Source organism: Typopeltis vanoorti, chromosome 9 (genome assembly GCF_054136105.1).
Source record: "Typopeltis vanoorti isolate ZY-2024b chromosome 9, IOZ_Tvanoo_1.0, whole genome shotgun sequence".
NCBI lineage: Eukaryota > Metazoa > Arthropoda > Arachnida > Uropygi > Thelyphonidae > Typopeltis > Typopeltis vanoorti.
The window spans coordinates 10,705,326-10,723,843 of record NC_143557.1 but is presented as its reverse complement, the minus strand read 5'-3'; the positions used below and the strand labels follow the sequence as shown (position 1 = coordinate 10,723,843).

Sequence of the window (18,518 nt, the reverse complement as noted above, 5' to 3'; positions counted from 1 at the left end):
AATAACATTAAAATAGTATTAAATTGACCATGCGAAAATCATATTTTTGTTGATCCTGGGAAAGCTCCTTTTAATATTGGTATTGTATGTCTGTGTATCGTCTGATTCTTTGTTATGGCTTGATTATAATTTGTGATATTTTTTGAAGCTAAATTCATGTGCCCTGCACTGCATTACTCTTCTCCTAATTACAATATATGTAAAGTGTTTTAACCGAATTTCTTCATTAAATTGTAGAAATTTAAGACTTAATGCAGTGGTTCCTACTAGTGGATGTGTGTAGGGAGGGGGGGTGACATTTGGCTTGTCTAGTGGAGGTTTTTCAAAAATTTGCTTTGAGTGTCACTTCTGGCCTAGCAAGTGTAATACATATCTAATAGATAGACTGAATTAAGCAGTTTTAAGTCAAACAGTAAAACTAGTTGACTGCATGTTAGGTTGGTATTTTTTTTTTATAAGAAAAGCATCTGTTTTAGTTATATTATGACTCAGATATTAGCTGTTGTAATATTTCAATGCTATCACAGTTTTTAAAGGGAAAAATGTGCTATTTTAGCACTGCTAAATACAAAAATGTGAAAGGCTGAATTTGTTCATGGTAGCTTTGCCATGGATTTTAAATTTCTCTGTTTAATTTTTTCACCTCATTAATTTATTTGAAATGCACATTTTTATTGTCAGATTTCTTTGTTTTTTTGTTTTAAAAAAGCCAGTTTTTTTTTCATTTTATTTTCAATTTATTATTTGTTAATATAGCATTGTGGCTCCCTATCACAAATAGAGTTGTATGTAGAAAAATGAATCCACTTAAACTTGCTAAATATGGAGTATATTAAGATTTTTTTTAAAAAATTAAACATTTTATATTTTATTCTAGTATTTATCATGGATAATAAGGAATATGCCTTTATTATCATCATTATCATCACCAGAGACCTCCCATATCAAAGGGAGTCAAGGACTCATCAAGGAACAGTGTAATTCACTCATGCTCTCTGAGAGAAAAATCTAGCCCTCACTCATTTCTTAGACACACATAAACTTAACTTCCTCAGATGCACCCCTTGTCCTCTCCCTACCTTTCATTTAATGAATAATTTCATTAGTTGATAACATCCTTTCAGAAATTTATGATACCTCTATCATATTTCTCCTGTATATGAGTTCCTGCATTCCACATACTCTGGTAATCTACATTCCATAATGATGCTTATATCACTCTTCTTTGCACCCTTTCTGCAACTTATCTCCTCTGAACCCAGTAGACCAAATCCAGAGTCTATCAAATAAAAGCCTTGTAATGGGGTAAAATTGTTTCCTTATCCAATGATGAGGTTCATTTCAGCATTTTGATTATCCTCTGAGTTTTATTTGCAGTTTTAGCAATATGATCTTTCAACTTCAGTTTCCTTTTCATAACTCCAAGATCCCTGTCCTCATCAATTTATTTTAACATAATCCCACAAGTATAATATATTGTTGGAAATCTTGTCATGCCAAAGCACAAAACTTTACACTTACTAACAATTAATTGATAGCCATTATCATTTGCCCATATTACAAGTTATTCAAATCATTCTGTAAGCACTGTATATGAGTAATCATAGACTTAAATTTATTTCAGCAGTATGAAGTGATTTAGTTACCAACTCATCTTATTCCAGGATCAGGTGCCATCCATTTGTTTCCATTATTTTGACTTAATTTTATAATGCTGTATCTGTATATTAGATGAAATAATAATATCTTATAAAGAACAAATTACACTATAACCACAATTAACTTTAATTACAGATATTTCATACTGAAAATAACAGCACATCATTAGTGTGTAGAAACAAGCAAATCAGAGAAATAGGAATACAAAGTACATACAACAGTCGGTGGTTTACCAATTAAACACTGTTGCTGCATGCTAGAAATTAATATTAATAAATAATATTATTAAAAACTATTTTTGATGGTTACATAAAATAAGAATCTCCCAAACTTTTGGTAGAGAGAAAGAATCTTTCCGATTCAGATTCAGCCAATGTAAAAGGGCTTTGCAACTTTCTTTGAAAAGGTGTTCATATTTAAAACTGCTTCTATGGAGAAGACCAGCTTCATCCTGGATACTGTGTTTAGTATCAATACTATGTTGTGCCAGACCAGATTTTGAGGTTTCATGTATTCAATATAATACTGATGTTCATTAATTCTTTTTTCCACAGAACGGTCTGTCTGCGCAAAGTATGTTAGATTACATTCACAAGGTATCTGGTAAATGCAAGCTAATGATAGAGCTAAAAGTTTGTCTTTTATAGATGGCAACAGATGAGAAATTTTGTTGATAGGAAAATATGTGGGAATAAGTTGGTGCTTTTTCAAAATTCTACCAATAGGTTTCAGAGATACCAGAAATATAAAGGAAGAATTGGGGGTGTCAGTTGAAGAATTTTGAGTTGTTGGAACACGAGTCAATTATCTGCTGGATTTGATTATGGTGTTGTAACCATTAAATTCCAGGTATCTTGTAAAAAGATACTTATTACTTCTGACAACACTCCTACTAATAAACTAGAGTATTGGCTAAAGGCCATGAACTTGACTATGACTGGTAAACGATATTGCATTGAAGTTCAACGTTATGTTCGATTGTTCTGTGGTGAACAATTCATTTTTATGGATGACAGTACTACACCACATCATACACAAGCAGCGGAGGTACTTCTGGAGACTGAGGATATTAATCGAATCTAGTGGCCAACACACTCCCCAGATTGCAATCCCACAGAGAATGTTTGGGACACAATAAGGTGATGTATTGCTGCTTGAATTCCACTTTAGAAAACAAGCATGGCCTTATCCTTGCTCTGAAGGAAGAGTTGCCATTTCCCTACTCCTGAATCACTTAGTGCTGAGCATGATATGACCCTGTGAGAGCTATATTGCAGCTCGCAGTGGACATAATCTATACTGTCTCTCCACATAGTTTTCTGTTAGCATTGTACATTAATTCCTTAACTACGTCCTTAGGCAATAAATTTATGTCCACATTCAGTTGTAGTCATAAACATTTTTTTCATTTACGGGTAAAAATAAATGTAATTTATCCTTAGCTTTTGGACACCAGTGTATTAATCTTTGGTATCTTTCGAATGCCTTTGCAAAGTCCAGCAGTATCATGATATATAACCATTTCCCTTATCTAATTCTGCTGTCACTCTATCATATAAAGCATTAGTAAATTACTAAGGCTGAGCCTCCCTCTTACAAAACCATGCTACCCACCTTAGAGCATTGTATTCCCATCCATCCACTGCTGAATTTTGCCTTTAACCTACTTTTCCAATACTTGAACCACTTCTTATGAGATGACCTGTAATTTGCTACTTCTATTTTGTAGTCACCTTTATGTAATGGAACTATCTTACTCTCTTTCTACTTTCTTTTTAGCAAATACTTTGAAACATTACACAGATATTTTCTTAAAGTGTGCAATAATTTCAATTTTCACATCATGAATACAGTATTCATTTTACAGGTTATTAGAAGTTATTAGCTACAAGATATTTGCGGTCCAGAGAGAAGATGTACAGCTTGAGTGCCTCAGTAATACTGGAACAAAAACTTATCGAATAGAAGAAATTCCCAAAGATGAATTGGATTTGGCAGATGATGAACTATTAATACCCGTAGCTCATTTTTATAAGGTAAAATGAGAATGTTTATATATATATAGATTTAAAAAAATATTTATACAAATCTCTCAAGTACTTCAAAATTTATGTTAGTTTCATGTAACTTACCCTGATAATTTGACCCATGAAAAGATCAAAACCTGTATCTTAATGCATCATGAATGGACTACAGATTAAATAATCCAGAAACTCTGCCCAGAGAACACTTGTGGTCTTTTTTCAACAAATTTCAAATAAAAAAATTGATTATCATACACTGCAAAAATTATCACATCCATCATGTTGCCTGTTTACTGTTTTTCGTTGGAAAAAAAAAAATAGATAAGTTGGGTTGCAGAAGTAATGGAAGAAATTGAAAATAATTGCTTGGAACCTAAATTCCTACGAAAGTTTATTGGCTGTATATGCTAGTTTCCATTCTCAGTTAATAAGTGGGAAGCCTGACAATTGTAGCATCCTATATCTTGGACAGTTTCATATGTACTTATTTAATTTAAATTAATTTTTAAAAGCAGCTGTACATAGTATCCATATATTTGCATATCATATTTGTAATCTAAATATTGCTGTTTAGTAGGTAGCCTTGGCCATGGAGTGGGAAGCTGTTGAGTCTTGCTAAGTTAACACAACCATATTTATTTCTGTGTGTTGCTGTTTTCATTTAAACCATAACATATGAAATTAAAAATGAGAGTTTCATCTGGCACTTGAAAATAGTACATTTCTTTAAAAGCCTAGTCATGCTTTATAAACTTTCAGATATAGGAGTAGTAACAGAATTACCAAAAATTCTGGTATGCTGTGGACCGGGCGGAGAGGAAGATGGATTTGATTAACATTTGAGAATATGGTTGACTTAAACGTTTCAGGATTTATGACCAGAACAGAGAATAGTGGCTCTGTCAACTATAAATTTTATACTTCAGTATTTTTGAGAAGGAATGTGATGGAATTGTCTTTATCTGCTTGTATGAATACATTTTCTGACTATGAAAAAAGAGTGCCACTGGAGAGCCACATTATTAAAGGATTGAGATGTGCCTAAAACATTTGGGCATTATTTGCAGTCAAATATAGAACATAGCACTGATATCTCTTAACTAGATAGTAGCTTACTGATTGCAATGTTTCCTAAACTATTTCAGGTACAAGTGGACTGGAGGAGTGCACTTTTTTTATTCACTGTTATCATCAAATTCCTGATATGTACCTTAAGGAACTTCACAGGATAGACATGATAGTACCACATGAAAAAGTTTCACCATTGCATCATAGGAAGTTATGAGTGAAACTCATAACTTCCTATTAACAATTTAACTCAAAATTAATCTGTTATCTGTCAAGACTCCAATATTATCAAATCTTATATTTCTGTCTTTTATGGAACTTTTTACTGTATCAATCCATCTACATCTTGGTCATCCTCTGGATCTTTCTCCTGCCAGTCTGGCAAAGAACACTTGTTTTTCTGATCTTTCCTCTCTCATTCTATTTAAGCAGCCATACCACCTGAGATTAGCTTTACTAACATATTCCTAAATGCTAACAATGGCAAGTTCTTTTCTAATATCCTCATTTTTAACGTGATGCTGCTATTGATGTTATCTGTTTATTCCACTTATCCTTCTCAGAGGTCTCCAGTCTTTGATCAAGTGTTTAATTTCTAACCCAGCTCTTAGATCCATAAGTTAAAATTGGTTTGAACACTGTCTTGTATACAGCTAATTTAGAGTTTTGAAGAATTTCTTTCTTATTCGACATAAACATATTTAGCTGACTTCCTATCTCAAGAGCTTTACAAAATTTGTTGTCTATTTCCATGTTTAATTTGCCACCTTGACTAAAATTGTGTCTAAATAGCTGAAATGCTTCGAAACTTGTTCTACAGATTTGCCATTCTGGATAGATACAGTTGATATTTTAAATGTTTCTACCTATTGTCTTTGTCTTTTAATGCTGATTTTTCAGCCAAATTTTATTACAACTGTTATTCAGTTTAGTCAGGAAATCTTGCAGGCTTCTGCTGGATTTGTTCAGAAGTATAACATCATCTGCCCATTTTCTTGGATTTAGTGAAGGCATTCATTATTTAAATTGTAGCACATAGGTTTGGATGTCAGGTTGGTCAACTGGATTCAGGATTGGCTGTCCGATATATATCAGAGAGTTGTGTATGGTGGGGCAGTTTCAAGGAGGCAGAGGGTTAGGAGTGGGGTCCCACAGGGCTCAGTACTGGGACCTGTATTGTTTAACCTTTATATCAATGACATTGTCAGTGGGTTGCAGGAGGATATTCAGTTGTTTGCGGATGATGTGAAGCTGGGAAGGGTTATTAGTAATAGTGCAGATGTGGTAGTCATGCAAGAGGATTTGAATAAGCTAGACAGATGGACTTTGTGTTTCCTAGGAAGGACCTCCCACGATCAGTCTTTTGACTTCATGGAGGCCTGAATAATAATAATAAAGAGCTAAGATTAACATTGCCAATTTTGATACAGGTTTAATGCAACATTCCTTCATAATGTGATAATGAATAACAGTGGGGATAATGTGCACACTTGATTTAACATCAAACCATCTTCCTATACCTCCTTCAATTCTAAGTGCTGATTTACAGCTTAAATAGAGACTATGTATTGTTCGATATAATGTCCCATTCACACTATATAACAGTAGCTTTTTGAAGAACTTTTCTCTTGGCACCTTATCAAATGAGTTTTCTAGATTAACAAAATGAAAGTATAACACCTTGTTATATTCCAAAGATTTCTCAACTGTTTGTCTGAAAGTGAACATCTGATCCATGCAACCTACATTTGGCCTGAATCCAGCTTGTTCTTCAGCAAGCTTCCTTTCCACGATTTTTCTTAACTGTTTCTCAAGTTTATTTGCATAAATCTTACCAGGATACTCGGTGAGAGCTTTACTCCAATCTTCCAGAATTCGACCCTCTGAGTAGGCATTCTGAATTATGCAATGCAGCCATTGTAAAAATTTTATACCTCCATACTTGAGCATTTCTTTTCGAATTTCATTCTATTCCAGCTGCCTTTCCATCCTTCAGGTTATATTTCCTGTGTTCTTACCAAAGACTATGACTTTTGTTTAGCTAATTTTACACAGTGCTTCTCTTTCTTACATTTTTCTCTGTATTCTCTAAGAGCACAACTGACTCATTAGCCAGGAACTTTCTATGTGATTTCTTGTTTTCCTTGATTGCTTCTTTACCTTCGTGCATCTACCATGGAGTTTTAATTTTTCTATCTTTACAGATAACCTCGTCAGATGGTTCTCGTTTTCAAACTCTTTCATTTTTTTCTTCGATGATGCTTGTGCATTTGAGTCAACAGTTCTTCTCTGATAGCTTCTCAACTTTGATTCATTTTAAAACTTTCTTACACACTTTTTGATATGAAATTCAATTTTATCTTGCTCAAAACTAGATAGTGATTACTTCCTAGTTTCAAATCCTCTTGTATCCTGAACTAGTAGGGCAAATCATTGCTATCAACTAGAACATAGTTAATGAGACTGTGACTGAGTATATGACAGCAGGAATATATGCTAGTTTTTCAATGTTATCTTTAAGATTTGCCATTGAATCTTCAACGATTGGTTCTTGTTTTCAGAATCTTTCATTTTTTCTTCAGTGATGTTTCTGTATTTGAGTCTATAGTTCACCTCTTAAAGCTACTCAACTTTTATTCGTTTTAACTTTCTTACACAAGATTCTTTTCAATGTGAAATTCAATTTTATCCTGCTCAAAACTAAATGGTGATCACTCTTGCATCTTCTCTCCATGTGAATTTGTGCACATTTTTATGTTGAAACCAGTGGCGTCGCGTGCACAATTCGGTTGGGTGTTCTGTCATGGGTGAGTGCGCTACCTACATACCACTGGAACACAATCCCACAAAAATTCAAGTTAAAAAATTAAAAAACCTACTTTAAAATATTTCTTCCTGGCCTCCTGACATTACAAAAAAACTCAAACCATTCTGTTCTCGTCCCCCCCAAGATATATGGTTTACCCAAAATCCACAAACCTAATTCTCCCTTAAGACCTATAGTAGATGCCACCAATGCACCTTGCTACAAATTATCAAAGCAGCTAGCTAACTCTTTGACCCCCCCTCACTGGTCTTACCTCATCTTATGCAAAAAATTCCAGTCATTTTAAAAACTTAATTGAAAATCTTACTTGAAATAATACAGATATATTGGTCAGCTTTGACATCATCTCTTTGTTTACAAATATTTCCCTAATTGACACCTTAACACTCTTAAAAAACGTTTTTCCTTCCAATATCTTAGAGCTCTTTTCCTTTGCCATCAACTCTGGTTATTTCTCTTGGAATAGCAAAATCTACAGACAGATGGAGGGAGCTGCCATGGTTCTCCCCTCTCACCCCCCCCTCTTGCCAATTATTACATGGAAAATTTTGAAAAGCCAGCCATTGATTCTTCTTCTCTAAAACCTTCTGTCTGGCTAAGATATGTAGATGATGTGTTCTCTATTTGGCCTCATGGCCCAGACACATTAGATTCCTTCCTCAGTCACCTCAGTCTACATCCAAGAATCCAGTTTACAATGGAAAAGGAAAATAACAATAGTTTACCCTTCCTAGACACCTTAGGAACATGCCTTCCTAATGGTAACCTTTCTTTCTCTGTATATAGAAAACCTACTCATACAAGCAGGTACATTCACAAACTCTCCCACCACCACCCCTCCCAGCAATATGGCATTATTAAAACTCTGACCAATAGGGCCCACAATTTTTGTTCCAGTAAAACTGCCCTTTCAACCAAACTCAAACACATACACAACACCTTCCTTTCCAATGGCTCTAATGACTACAGAATTTAAAAAAAATTAAGTCCTTCCCCATTCCCTGCCATCTCTTCAGAAGGACTTCAGAAATGCCATCACCATTCCTTACATCCATGGTATTTCAGAAAAAATGGCCAGATCATTAAAAAAGTACAACCTCCATACAGCTTTTAAGCCCCACTGTAAACTTGCTACCCTTATCCGCTCCACTAAAGACCAGCTCCCTCCTCTTTCAGTGCCTGGTGTATATAGAGTACCTTGTTCCTGTAAACTTGCCTACTTCGGACAAACAGGCAGGTCAGCATCCATCCGGTTAGAAGAACACAGTTCTTACATCTGCAAACACGATTATGGTCAGTCTGGCCTTGCAGACCATGTTTTGGATACATCCCACAGGATCTCCTGGGGAAAAAACTACCATGATCCATCTTAGTAAATTCAAAAAAGAAAGACTATTCTTTGAATCTGCATCTGCACTCAGGAATCAACCTAATTTAAACAAATACAGTTGCATTAAACTTCCCAAAATTTGGGAAACTTTAATTATCAGAGATCCCTCTTTACATCCCAGGCCACTTGCAAATGCCCATAGAGGGCGCATCACCTAGATAGGACTTTAGTTTCACTTTGTATTGTAATTGTGTGTGTGTTGTTACAAAAAGTTTTTGTAATCCCCAAAGATGTCTCTGTGACGGAGACGAAATATTGGAAGTATTAAAATTAGTTTTAATCCTTTCTCAGTGCTGTTAATATTCCATTAAACCTCTAACATGAGCTATATATCTCTTCCATATATCAGCTCCATTTGTCCTAAGTTAGCTAAAGTTCTCAAGAAGACTTCTTTCACTCCTCTGCTTAAACTCTGTTCCTTGCTTAGTACACCTAAACAAAAACATAACGGCTTAAAATATCCCGACATTGCCATCATTGGTGCAACTGCAACATGCCCTATTTTGGTAAGACTGAAAAATCCATTGAATTACATTTGGAAGAACATATGAGGGACATCACTTATGGCAGAACTAGATCCAGTGCACTCTCTAATCACGTCCTTAATTCTGCTGACCCTAATGATGAAAATTCTGTCACTCATCCAGTCATTTGGAACAAATTAGAGAATATCTTTAGATGTTATGATGAACTCAAGAGAAGAATTGTGGAATCTAAGGAAATTGTCATCAGTCCATTACACATCCATGAAAAAATCAGCAAACATTTTTAAATGCTATGACGAACTTGAGAGAAGAATTGTAGAATCTAAGGAAATCATCCTCAATTCATTACATCTTAATGCTAACGACAGCTATAATCTCTCTGATTGTCACTGCGCTGCTATCTAACTTTGCCAATCACAAGATCGTGACCATATTGTACTTGCCCAACAACACAGTGGTATCCGGAACACCTTTAAATGTCAGTAATACGTTGGTGATCTAATTTGTAGCTTTTCTCTTGCCAATGCTTTTGTATTTTTCCATTCATGTAATGCACCTGAATTATTCCAAGTAGATGAAACTAATTGTTCACTTTATTAATAATTAAAAATAGTATTTCTAATGCATCAATCCATGATGCATTAAAAATTGGAAGACCAAAATTATAAACTTGGTCTTCCTTTGAGCCTTTTTCCTGGCAAAGAACATTTCTTTTGCTAACCTTTCCTTTCCCACTCTAAGTGGCCATACTACTTAAGAATAATTCTGCTAACACATTTATGAATGCTAATAATGTCAACTTCTTTTCCCTATAATCCCATTTTTATTGGCATTAATGCCATCTTTTCCCTCTCCTAATATTTCTCAGAACTCTCAGATCCATGAAGTTAAAATTGGTTTGAACATTGTCTGGTATATATCCAGTTCAATGTTTTAACTAATTTCTTTGTTTATTCCATTACATTTACTTAGTTGCTAATTCTGTTTGTTTTCACATTTTATTTGCCATCATCACTAAATATTGTGCCTAAATAGTGGTCAAGTTTTACTTGTTCTATAGGTTCTTTAATCAGGAAGTAGTGGATGGTTTCAATGCACAGCATATTTTGATTGTCTTCATTTTTTTTTTTTTTTTTTTTTTTTTAATTGCTGATATTCATGCCATTCTAATTACAGCAGCAGTTATTCAGTTTACTCCATGAATCCTGCAGGCTTGTGCTGGATTTATTTAGAAGTATAACATCTCCAATTTTGATATCAGATATTCATAATGCCATCCATATAAATCATGTATAACAATGAAGATAATAAACATGCTTGTCTCAGACATGATTTAATATGATCCCATCTTCCTACACCTCCTTCAATTCTAACTGCTGACTCACAATTCAGATATTGACTAACTATTGCTTAATATAATGTCCCATTTGCACCATATAACTGAAGTGTTTTGAACAGCTTTTCTCTTTGTACGTTATCATATCATTATCATTGAGCAGCTCTCAATGTGAACTGTAGACCAAAATACACAAACATTATTCAAAAAAAAATGAAAGAGTTTGAGAATAGGAATCAAACCTTGGAGATTCAAAGGCAAATCTTGAAGAAAACATTGATTGACACAGCCAGAGAGGCATGTGGTGAGGTTGTCTGCAAGGATAGAAAAACCAGAACTCCATGGTGGACACAGGAAGTTAAAGAGGCAGTGAAGGAAAAGAAGAAAGCATATCAAAAGTTCCTATCAAATAAGTCAGCTTGTACTCTTAGAGAATACAGAGACAAATGTAAGAAAGCTAGAGAGTGTGTAAAACTAGCTAAACAAAAGTCATGGGAGGACTTTGGCAAGAACACAGAAAATAAATATCAAGAAGGTGGCAAAATATTCTGGAGGTTGTTGAAGAAGCTTAGGAATGGAGGAAAGAGTGCTATAAAAGGAGTTAGAGATGATAAAGGTGATATGAAAATGAGAGAAAAAGATATCCTTGATGTATGGAGTAATTACTTTGAAAAATTGCTAAATGAAACAAGAAATAATAACAGCACAGTGGTAAAAAAACACTCAACAAACATGCAATCAGGAATACATATCCATACTGAAGTAGAAAAAGCTATCAAAAGCCTGAAATGTGGAATGACAGCGAGAGTAGATAATATTTGACAAGAAATGCTCAGGTATGGAGGATCAAGTACAGATGATTAGAGTATAGCATGTCATAATACCCATATACAAAAAGGGAAATAAAACTGAATGTGAGAATTACAGGGATATTTCCCTATTGATTATTCCTGGTAAGATTTATGCAAGTATATTTGAGAAATGGGTGAGAGAATTGTGGAAGGGAAGCTTGGTGAAGAACAAGCTGGATTCAGACCAAATTGAAACTGTCAGGATCGGATTTTGACTTTACAACAAAAAATTGAGAAATCGTAGGAATATAACAAAGATCTGTATTTTAGTTTTGTAGATCTGGAAAAGGCATATGACAAGGTGCCAAGAGAAAAGCTATACAAAGCGCTACACTTATATGATGTTAATGGGGAATACTTAGCAATACTTAGTCTTTATTTGAGTTGTAAGTCAGCAGTTAGAATTGAAGGAAGTACAGGAAGATGGTTTGTTAAATCTGGTGTGAGACAAGGATGTACATTATCCCCTCTGTTATTCATTATCTATATGGATCGCATTATGAAGGAAAGTGGTATTAAACCTGATATCAAAATTGGAGATGTTAATCTCTGCTTTATGCAGCGATGTTATACTTCTAAATAAATCTGCTACAAGCCTGCATGATTCCCTGACTAAACTGAATAACTGTTGTAATAAATATGGCATGAAGGTCAGCAATAACAAGACAAAGACAATAAAAATAGGTAGAAGCATTGAAAATATCAACTGCATTGTGAATGGAGAACCTATAGAACAAGTAAAACATTTCAGCTACTTAGACAAGATTTTTTTAGTGAAGATGGTAAATTAAATTTGGAAATAAGCAACAGAATCAACAAAGCTAGTATGGTAGGAAGTCAACTGAATAAATTCATATGGAATAAGAGAGAAATTAGTCAGAACACTAAATTAGCTGTATACAAGACAGTATTCAAACCAACTTTATCTTATGGGTCTGAGTTAGAAATAAAACATTTGACAAAAGACTAGAGACTGCAGATGGCATTATTGTATTAAGCACGAGGATATTAGGAAAGAACTTGACATTATTAACATCCAGGGATGTGTTAGCAGAGCTAATCTCAGGTGGTATGGTCACTTAAACAGATGCAAAACAAGTGTTCTCTGGCAGGTCGGCAGGAAAAAGACCCCCGAGGAAGATCAAGATATAGGTGGATTGATACAGTAAAAAGTGCCTTAGCAGATAGAAATATAAGGTGCGATAATTTTGGAGTCTTGATAGGTAACAGATTGATTTGTAGGAAAATTTTAGATAGGTTAGTGGTGATGTATGTTTTTCATGTAGACTATCATATCCTGTACACCCCTTGAAGTTATATGTCAGGAATTTGAGCAGATGGACAGGTGTAACAGATGTCTGGTGAACATCTCTTTCCAGAGTGTTTCACACTCTGGAATTTTGAATGTGGCAGTGTGGTGGTATGATCCTGTTTTTCATGTTTGGCCTCGGATCTCTGTTTGTGGTGGAACAGAACTCCAAGAGGTATGTGAACATTCTGGACAATGCAATGCTTCCTAGTTCCTACAGAACTGACCATTGTCTCTTTCAGCAAGATAATTCATTGTTTTAAAGCTGCTGCTGTAATTGCATGGGTTGTGGACATGAATGTCACCACAATTGACTGGCCTCCACAGACCCTGATCTCAACCCTGTTGAACATCTGTGAGATTAATTGGAGTGCCAGGTGAGGTTGAGGAACGTCCTCCCAGAACACTTCAGCACTTCATTACATGTCTACGGGATAAATGGTCCAAAATTAGCATTGACAGTATTGTACACGTGTCGGAAGTATGCCCTGTAGGATTGCTGCAGTCATCACAGTGAAAGAAAGCACGAAGCCCACCTCATCTTATTGAGGTGGACTTCGTGGCTGCTTGTTCCTTGCACTATAGTGTCTTTTGACTTCTTTCCAAGCAGTGTATATGTTGTTTAAGAGATACTTGTGCCATGAGAGGTTTTTTCAAATAACATGGAAAACACAAGGGATAAGTAGGTCCTTTTTTGTTTCAAACGAGATATTAATATATGAAACTCAGTGGCTTCTCAGAAAGGACCATCGGCAGCTTTTTAATTCCTATAATCCTAGCTCAAATAACAAAGAAACAGTATGGTGAGTTCCAATTTCTTACATTTCTGGCATCTCAGAACCCATTTCCAGAATTCTTAATAATTACAGTTTAGTGGCTACTTTCTTCCTATCAACAATTATCAGTATGGTTTCCATCTTCAAAAGATAAACAGTTTCCTCTATCTCACCCTGGTGTCTTCCACGTTCGTTGTGACCCTCATCATTCTTCCTTTGAACAAACTGGATACTCTGTAGAAAAGAGAATACAAGGACATCAATCTTACATTAGCAAAATCTGAAACACTCATACTTCAATGATGTTGGTATAAATTTTAATGTTTGTTCAAAGAAAATGCTGAGGCCTTAATTCAGCATCCGAACTTAAATCGGAATGACTGCCTCTCTCTAAGTTATGGGAAAGTCTTATTTTAATCACACATCAATAATATATATATTTAAATTGTTAATGAATTACCAGTATTGCAATATTTCCTCAGGTATACCATTATGTTGTTTTATGTACAGCATCATATGGCTCTTACTTTTTCAAATTGATCCATTGTTCTCATTCTACTTTGTAATTAACTATTGTTGCCACTGCTAATGGCTTGAATATATGGCCCTAAATTAACAGTATTACTTATTCTTTCTGTTTGTTTTTTTTTTTTTTTTTCAAGTTAATTGAAGAAAGCAGTGTGTGTAAGAGAGAGAGAGGGAGAGAGATACTTTTCCCTGTGTTTACATTGATAATTTATAAGAGAGAGAGAGAGATGTTAGTTTGGAGCCATGTGTTCCAGATTGATTTCCTCTGTGAGTTCTTGAATTGTCTTAACAATCAATACCATTTACTGCAGGGTTCAAATTTAACAGTTCTCTCTTTTGTTCCTGGATGTCAACTTACATGGGTGTCAGAAAAATTGAAGATCTGTATTCACAGAAATTTAACATATACAATACATGCCTTCATGTGCAGTCACATAATTTCGTACCCAAAAAAAAAAAAAAATATGTATAAAAATTTCTGCTCTACGTAAGCTCCATTATCAACTAAGAAGAAATCACCAAAGAACTAAAATTTATTCTAACATTTCAGAAGACAATTATAACAAGAAGACTATTAATAAGCTCCTATTTAATCCACCTGCTCATTGTATATAAGATAACAATGATGTAAAATATTTTATTATTTTACTTCAGTGTATCAGACCCATTTCACCAAATTTAGCCATAATTCCCAAAACATATAAAATATACACTCTTCCGTCATTCCTCTAACCAGGAATGACAGAAGAGATGTTCCTTGCTTCATACAGAAAAACCAAAATGTGCCCTTCAAATATCCAGGAATTTCTGGTAGTCTTTGGTGTAATTGCAATATACTGTATTTTGAGCAGACAGAAAAATCTGTTTTGATCATGTATAATGGATCCTGTGAGACACATCAGTTGTGGCCAGACCACCACTTGATACAGTCACATTGTTAATTCTGCTAACCTTTCATGATGAAGATTCTATGACTCAACCAGTGATTCGGGATAAATCAGAAAACATTTTTACATGCTGTGATGAGCTTGAAAGAAAAAACTGTTGTGTGAATAGAGATGTTCATCAAACTGGTCCACCTTAATATTAACCTAAGACTTTTTCAACCGTTCTCAACTTTTGGGGCTCGTGGCACACTTTTTAATCACCAAAATATTGGTGGTACAACAGGGAAGTAATTATTGTTGGTGAATTCAAGCCATAAATTGTAAACAGCTTTTTATTAAATTCACAGTTAAGTAAATACAAACAATATCACACAAGGCATAATAAAAATGCCTTTAATTACATTATAGAAGAAATTCAAACACTAACAAAATGAACACAAAAATCACTTATATAATAAATGAAATTACAATGTTTAAAAAAAAATTCTAATTTAATCTTAATGTTCTGTCAACTGTTAATGGTATCAATTCTTCTTCTTCTTCTTGGATAGACAAGTCAGAAGTAGTAGTATTAGAAACTGAAAATAGATTTCCTGTCCAATTAAATTTTCCAATTTCTAATGGGAAATAGCTTTTTACATTTTTGATCCAAGATTGCAAATGTTCTTTTACTTCTTTTATTATGGATTTTGTACAGTCTCTGTTAATCGATGGAAACATTTAAAAATCATATCCTAAAAAATTCAGACATAATGGTTAGTTTTGATGTCACTTCTTTATTTACCAATGTACCATTTATAGACACTCTTGATTTAATTCTAACCTCCCCCCCCCCCCTGATATCTTTGAATTATTCAAATTTACTATGTATGCAGGTTATTTTACATGGGAAGGAAAAATCTACAAACAGATTAATGGTACGGCTATTTCATTTCACTCCTCCCATTTCTTCACAAACTTTTACACTATGTTGATGATGTGTTTACCATTTGGCCCCATGGACAAGACATTTTGAATGCGTTTGTCACCTACCTAAACAGTCAACACCCCAAAATCCACTTCACAGTAGAAAAAGATTCTAATAGCTGTTTATCATTTCTTGACACATTAGTCACTTGCCTTTCAGATGGATCACTATCTTTTTTCCATTTACAGAAAGCCAACATGCACAGGAAGATACATACATAAACAATGACATCATCATCCAGTCCAACAGTATGGCATTTTAAAAACACTTACACACAGAGCCAGAGCCATTTGTTCTAACGATACAGCTCTGTCCACAGAACTCAAATATCTGCTCCATATGTTCTTGGCCAATGGCTACAATTCCTACAAAATAGATAAAATACTACATAGCCCCATTACCCCTCTCTCTCTCTCTCCTAATACACAAGAACATAAAATTACCATTTCTGTTCCCTATGTCAGAGGCACATCAGAAAAAATAGCCAAAGTACTGATGAAATATGGCCTTCACACCACATTCAAATCTCATGTTAAACTAGCAACTCTGATCCGCTCACCTAATAGACAATGAAGTTTATCCTCTAGCACATCCTGGAGTGCATGACGTTCCCTGTGACTTGGCCTAGGCATACAGGAAGATCAGTTAACATTCGCCTGGAAGAATATGAAAAATACATTTGCTACTATTACTATGGCAAGTCAGGACTGGAAGATCATGCTTTGGACACTGCTTTACACAGGATTAGATTGAAGAAAACCAATGTGCTATTTAGAAGTCATTACAGATCTGAAAGATTATTTTTTGAGTCATCCATGGCTTTGAAGAATTCTCCCAATCTGAACAAATATGGTTGCATTAAATTTGCCAGAAATTTTGGAGATTATCTTAAGAGCTCCCACATAGCTGTATTTATTTATTTATTTTTACAACATTAGATCGTGGCAAAATAAGACTTAGATCTTTTGTCCATTACAATGATTTTGTTTCACTTACTCACTGTTGTGTGTACAAGCTGTGTTGTGCTCTGATGATGCTGATTTGAAATTCAGCGAAATATAAGCAGTTAATAAAATATCTTTTGATAAAAGTTGTTTAGTGTTGTTAATATAGTTAAAAATAAGTCATGAAGTAATTAAATATATCTGCAAGGTAAGATAACTTGGCACATCATATTTATCTTTTTATGTAAGAGAGAAACAAACTGTAGATCAAAAATTACAAATATTCTTTAAGTTCCAAAACTCGACATAACACTTTTTTTGATCTCATTCTTTTTTGATCAAGATTAACCTTGATAGCTGTCTTCTTCCAACCTTAAGTAATGTCATGAACATGGATGATTTTACTATCATCTTTGAATCATACAATATGGAGATGATGTTAGAAAGACATCTGCTACAAGCATTTGCAAATGGCTTCAGATTTTCATCACAGAAAACTGTTTGGTGTACATTTGGGGGGGGGGGGGGCAAACAGTTTTCATCCCAATTCTAAATTAAGACTAAGACAAACTTTAATCCCTGTTGTAACTGAAGTTAAGTTTTTGGGACTTATGTTTAACCAAAAAAACTTAGCTTTCTTCCTCATATATGCTATTTGCATGATAAGTGACAGATGCTCTTTGCTTTATATTATGCAGTTATCAGATTGAAAACCATATTATGGGTCCCAAGTCTATGCTTCTATTAGAACACACTACAGTGGTTGGATCTTCTCTTCCATGAAGCAGTCAGTAATACAATGGGAACACTTTTAACTTCACTGATTTTTAATCTTTACCTTAAAGGAAAGTGAACCTCCTTTGTCGCTTCATTGTTAACAGCTGGCCCTTTTATACATAACCGAATTAAAATCCCTGCCAGTTCATCCCACATAGCAACTATTTGTTGTCCCCATTGGAAGAATTTATATGCAGAATATTCATGTTGTAACTGCCATATGTCCCTTTGATTTGTGAACAGAAACATCCCTTGAAGCTTTCGATATGCAGGTAGACATCATTGCATGGCTGCCGTACCATGAAATTCTTGCACACCTCAATGCAGCTTTCATTTGTGCAGGTTACCCAAACATTATTCATTCCCCCCCCCCCCCCCACTATGGTCTATCAGCAGCTCTTTCAACCTCATTGAACATCAGAAACCCACTTGAGGCTCTAGTGGAATCTACAGCTGTCTTCCCAGACATCATATCTAATCAGAATGTAGCAAATTTACGGCTGAGCTGCATGCTGTAGTGCTTGCATTAAACTATACTCTTTTTCAAGTTATCTTGAAAGTAAAGAAATATACTACAGGCCGTACCGCTTCTGAAGGTAGCAGGATATTAGTTCACTGTTACTATGGCAACCATGAAGCATGTTGCGTTTGTAACTATGCACATGCATAGAAAATCCCCTAAAAGCCATC

At 34.7% G+C, this 18,518-nt stretch overlaps 1 protein-coding gene across 1 annotated transcript in view; it reads left to right on the top strand.

Annotated features, from left to right (window-relative positions):
* Usp7 (Ubiquitin-specific protease 7) overlaps positions 1-18,518 on the top strand; it is a 747,694-nt gene that overhangs the window by 650,171 nt on the left and 79,005 nt on the right. The window contains exon 28 of the mRNA XM_090397965.1: positions 3,527-3,695. Coding sequence (XP_090254091.1) covers positions 3,527-3,695 — 169 coding nt within the window. The remainder of the gene's footprint in view (positions 1-3,526; positions 3,696-18,518) is intronic.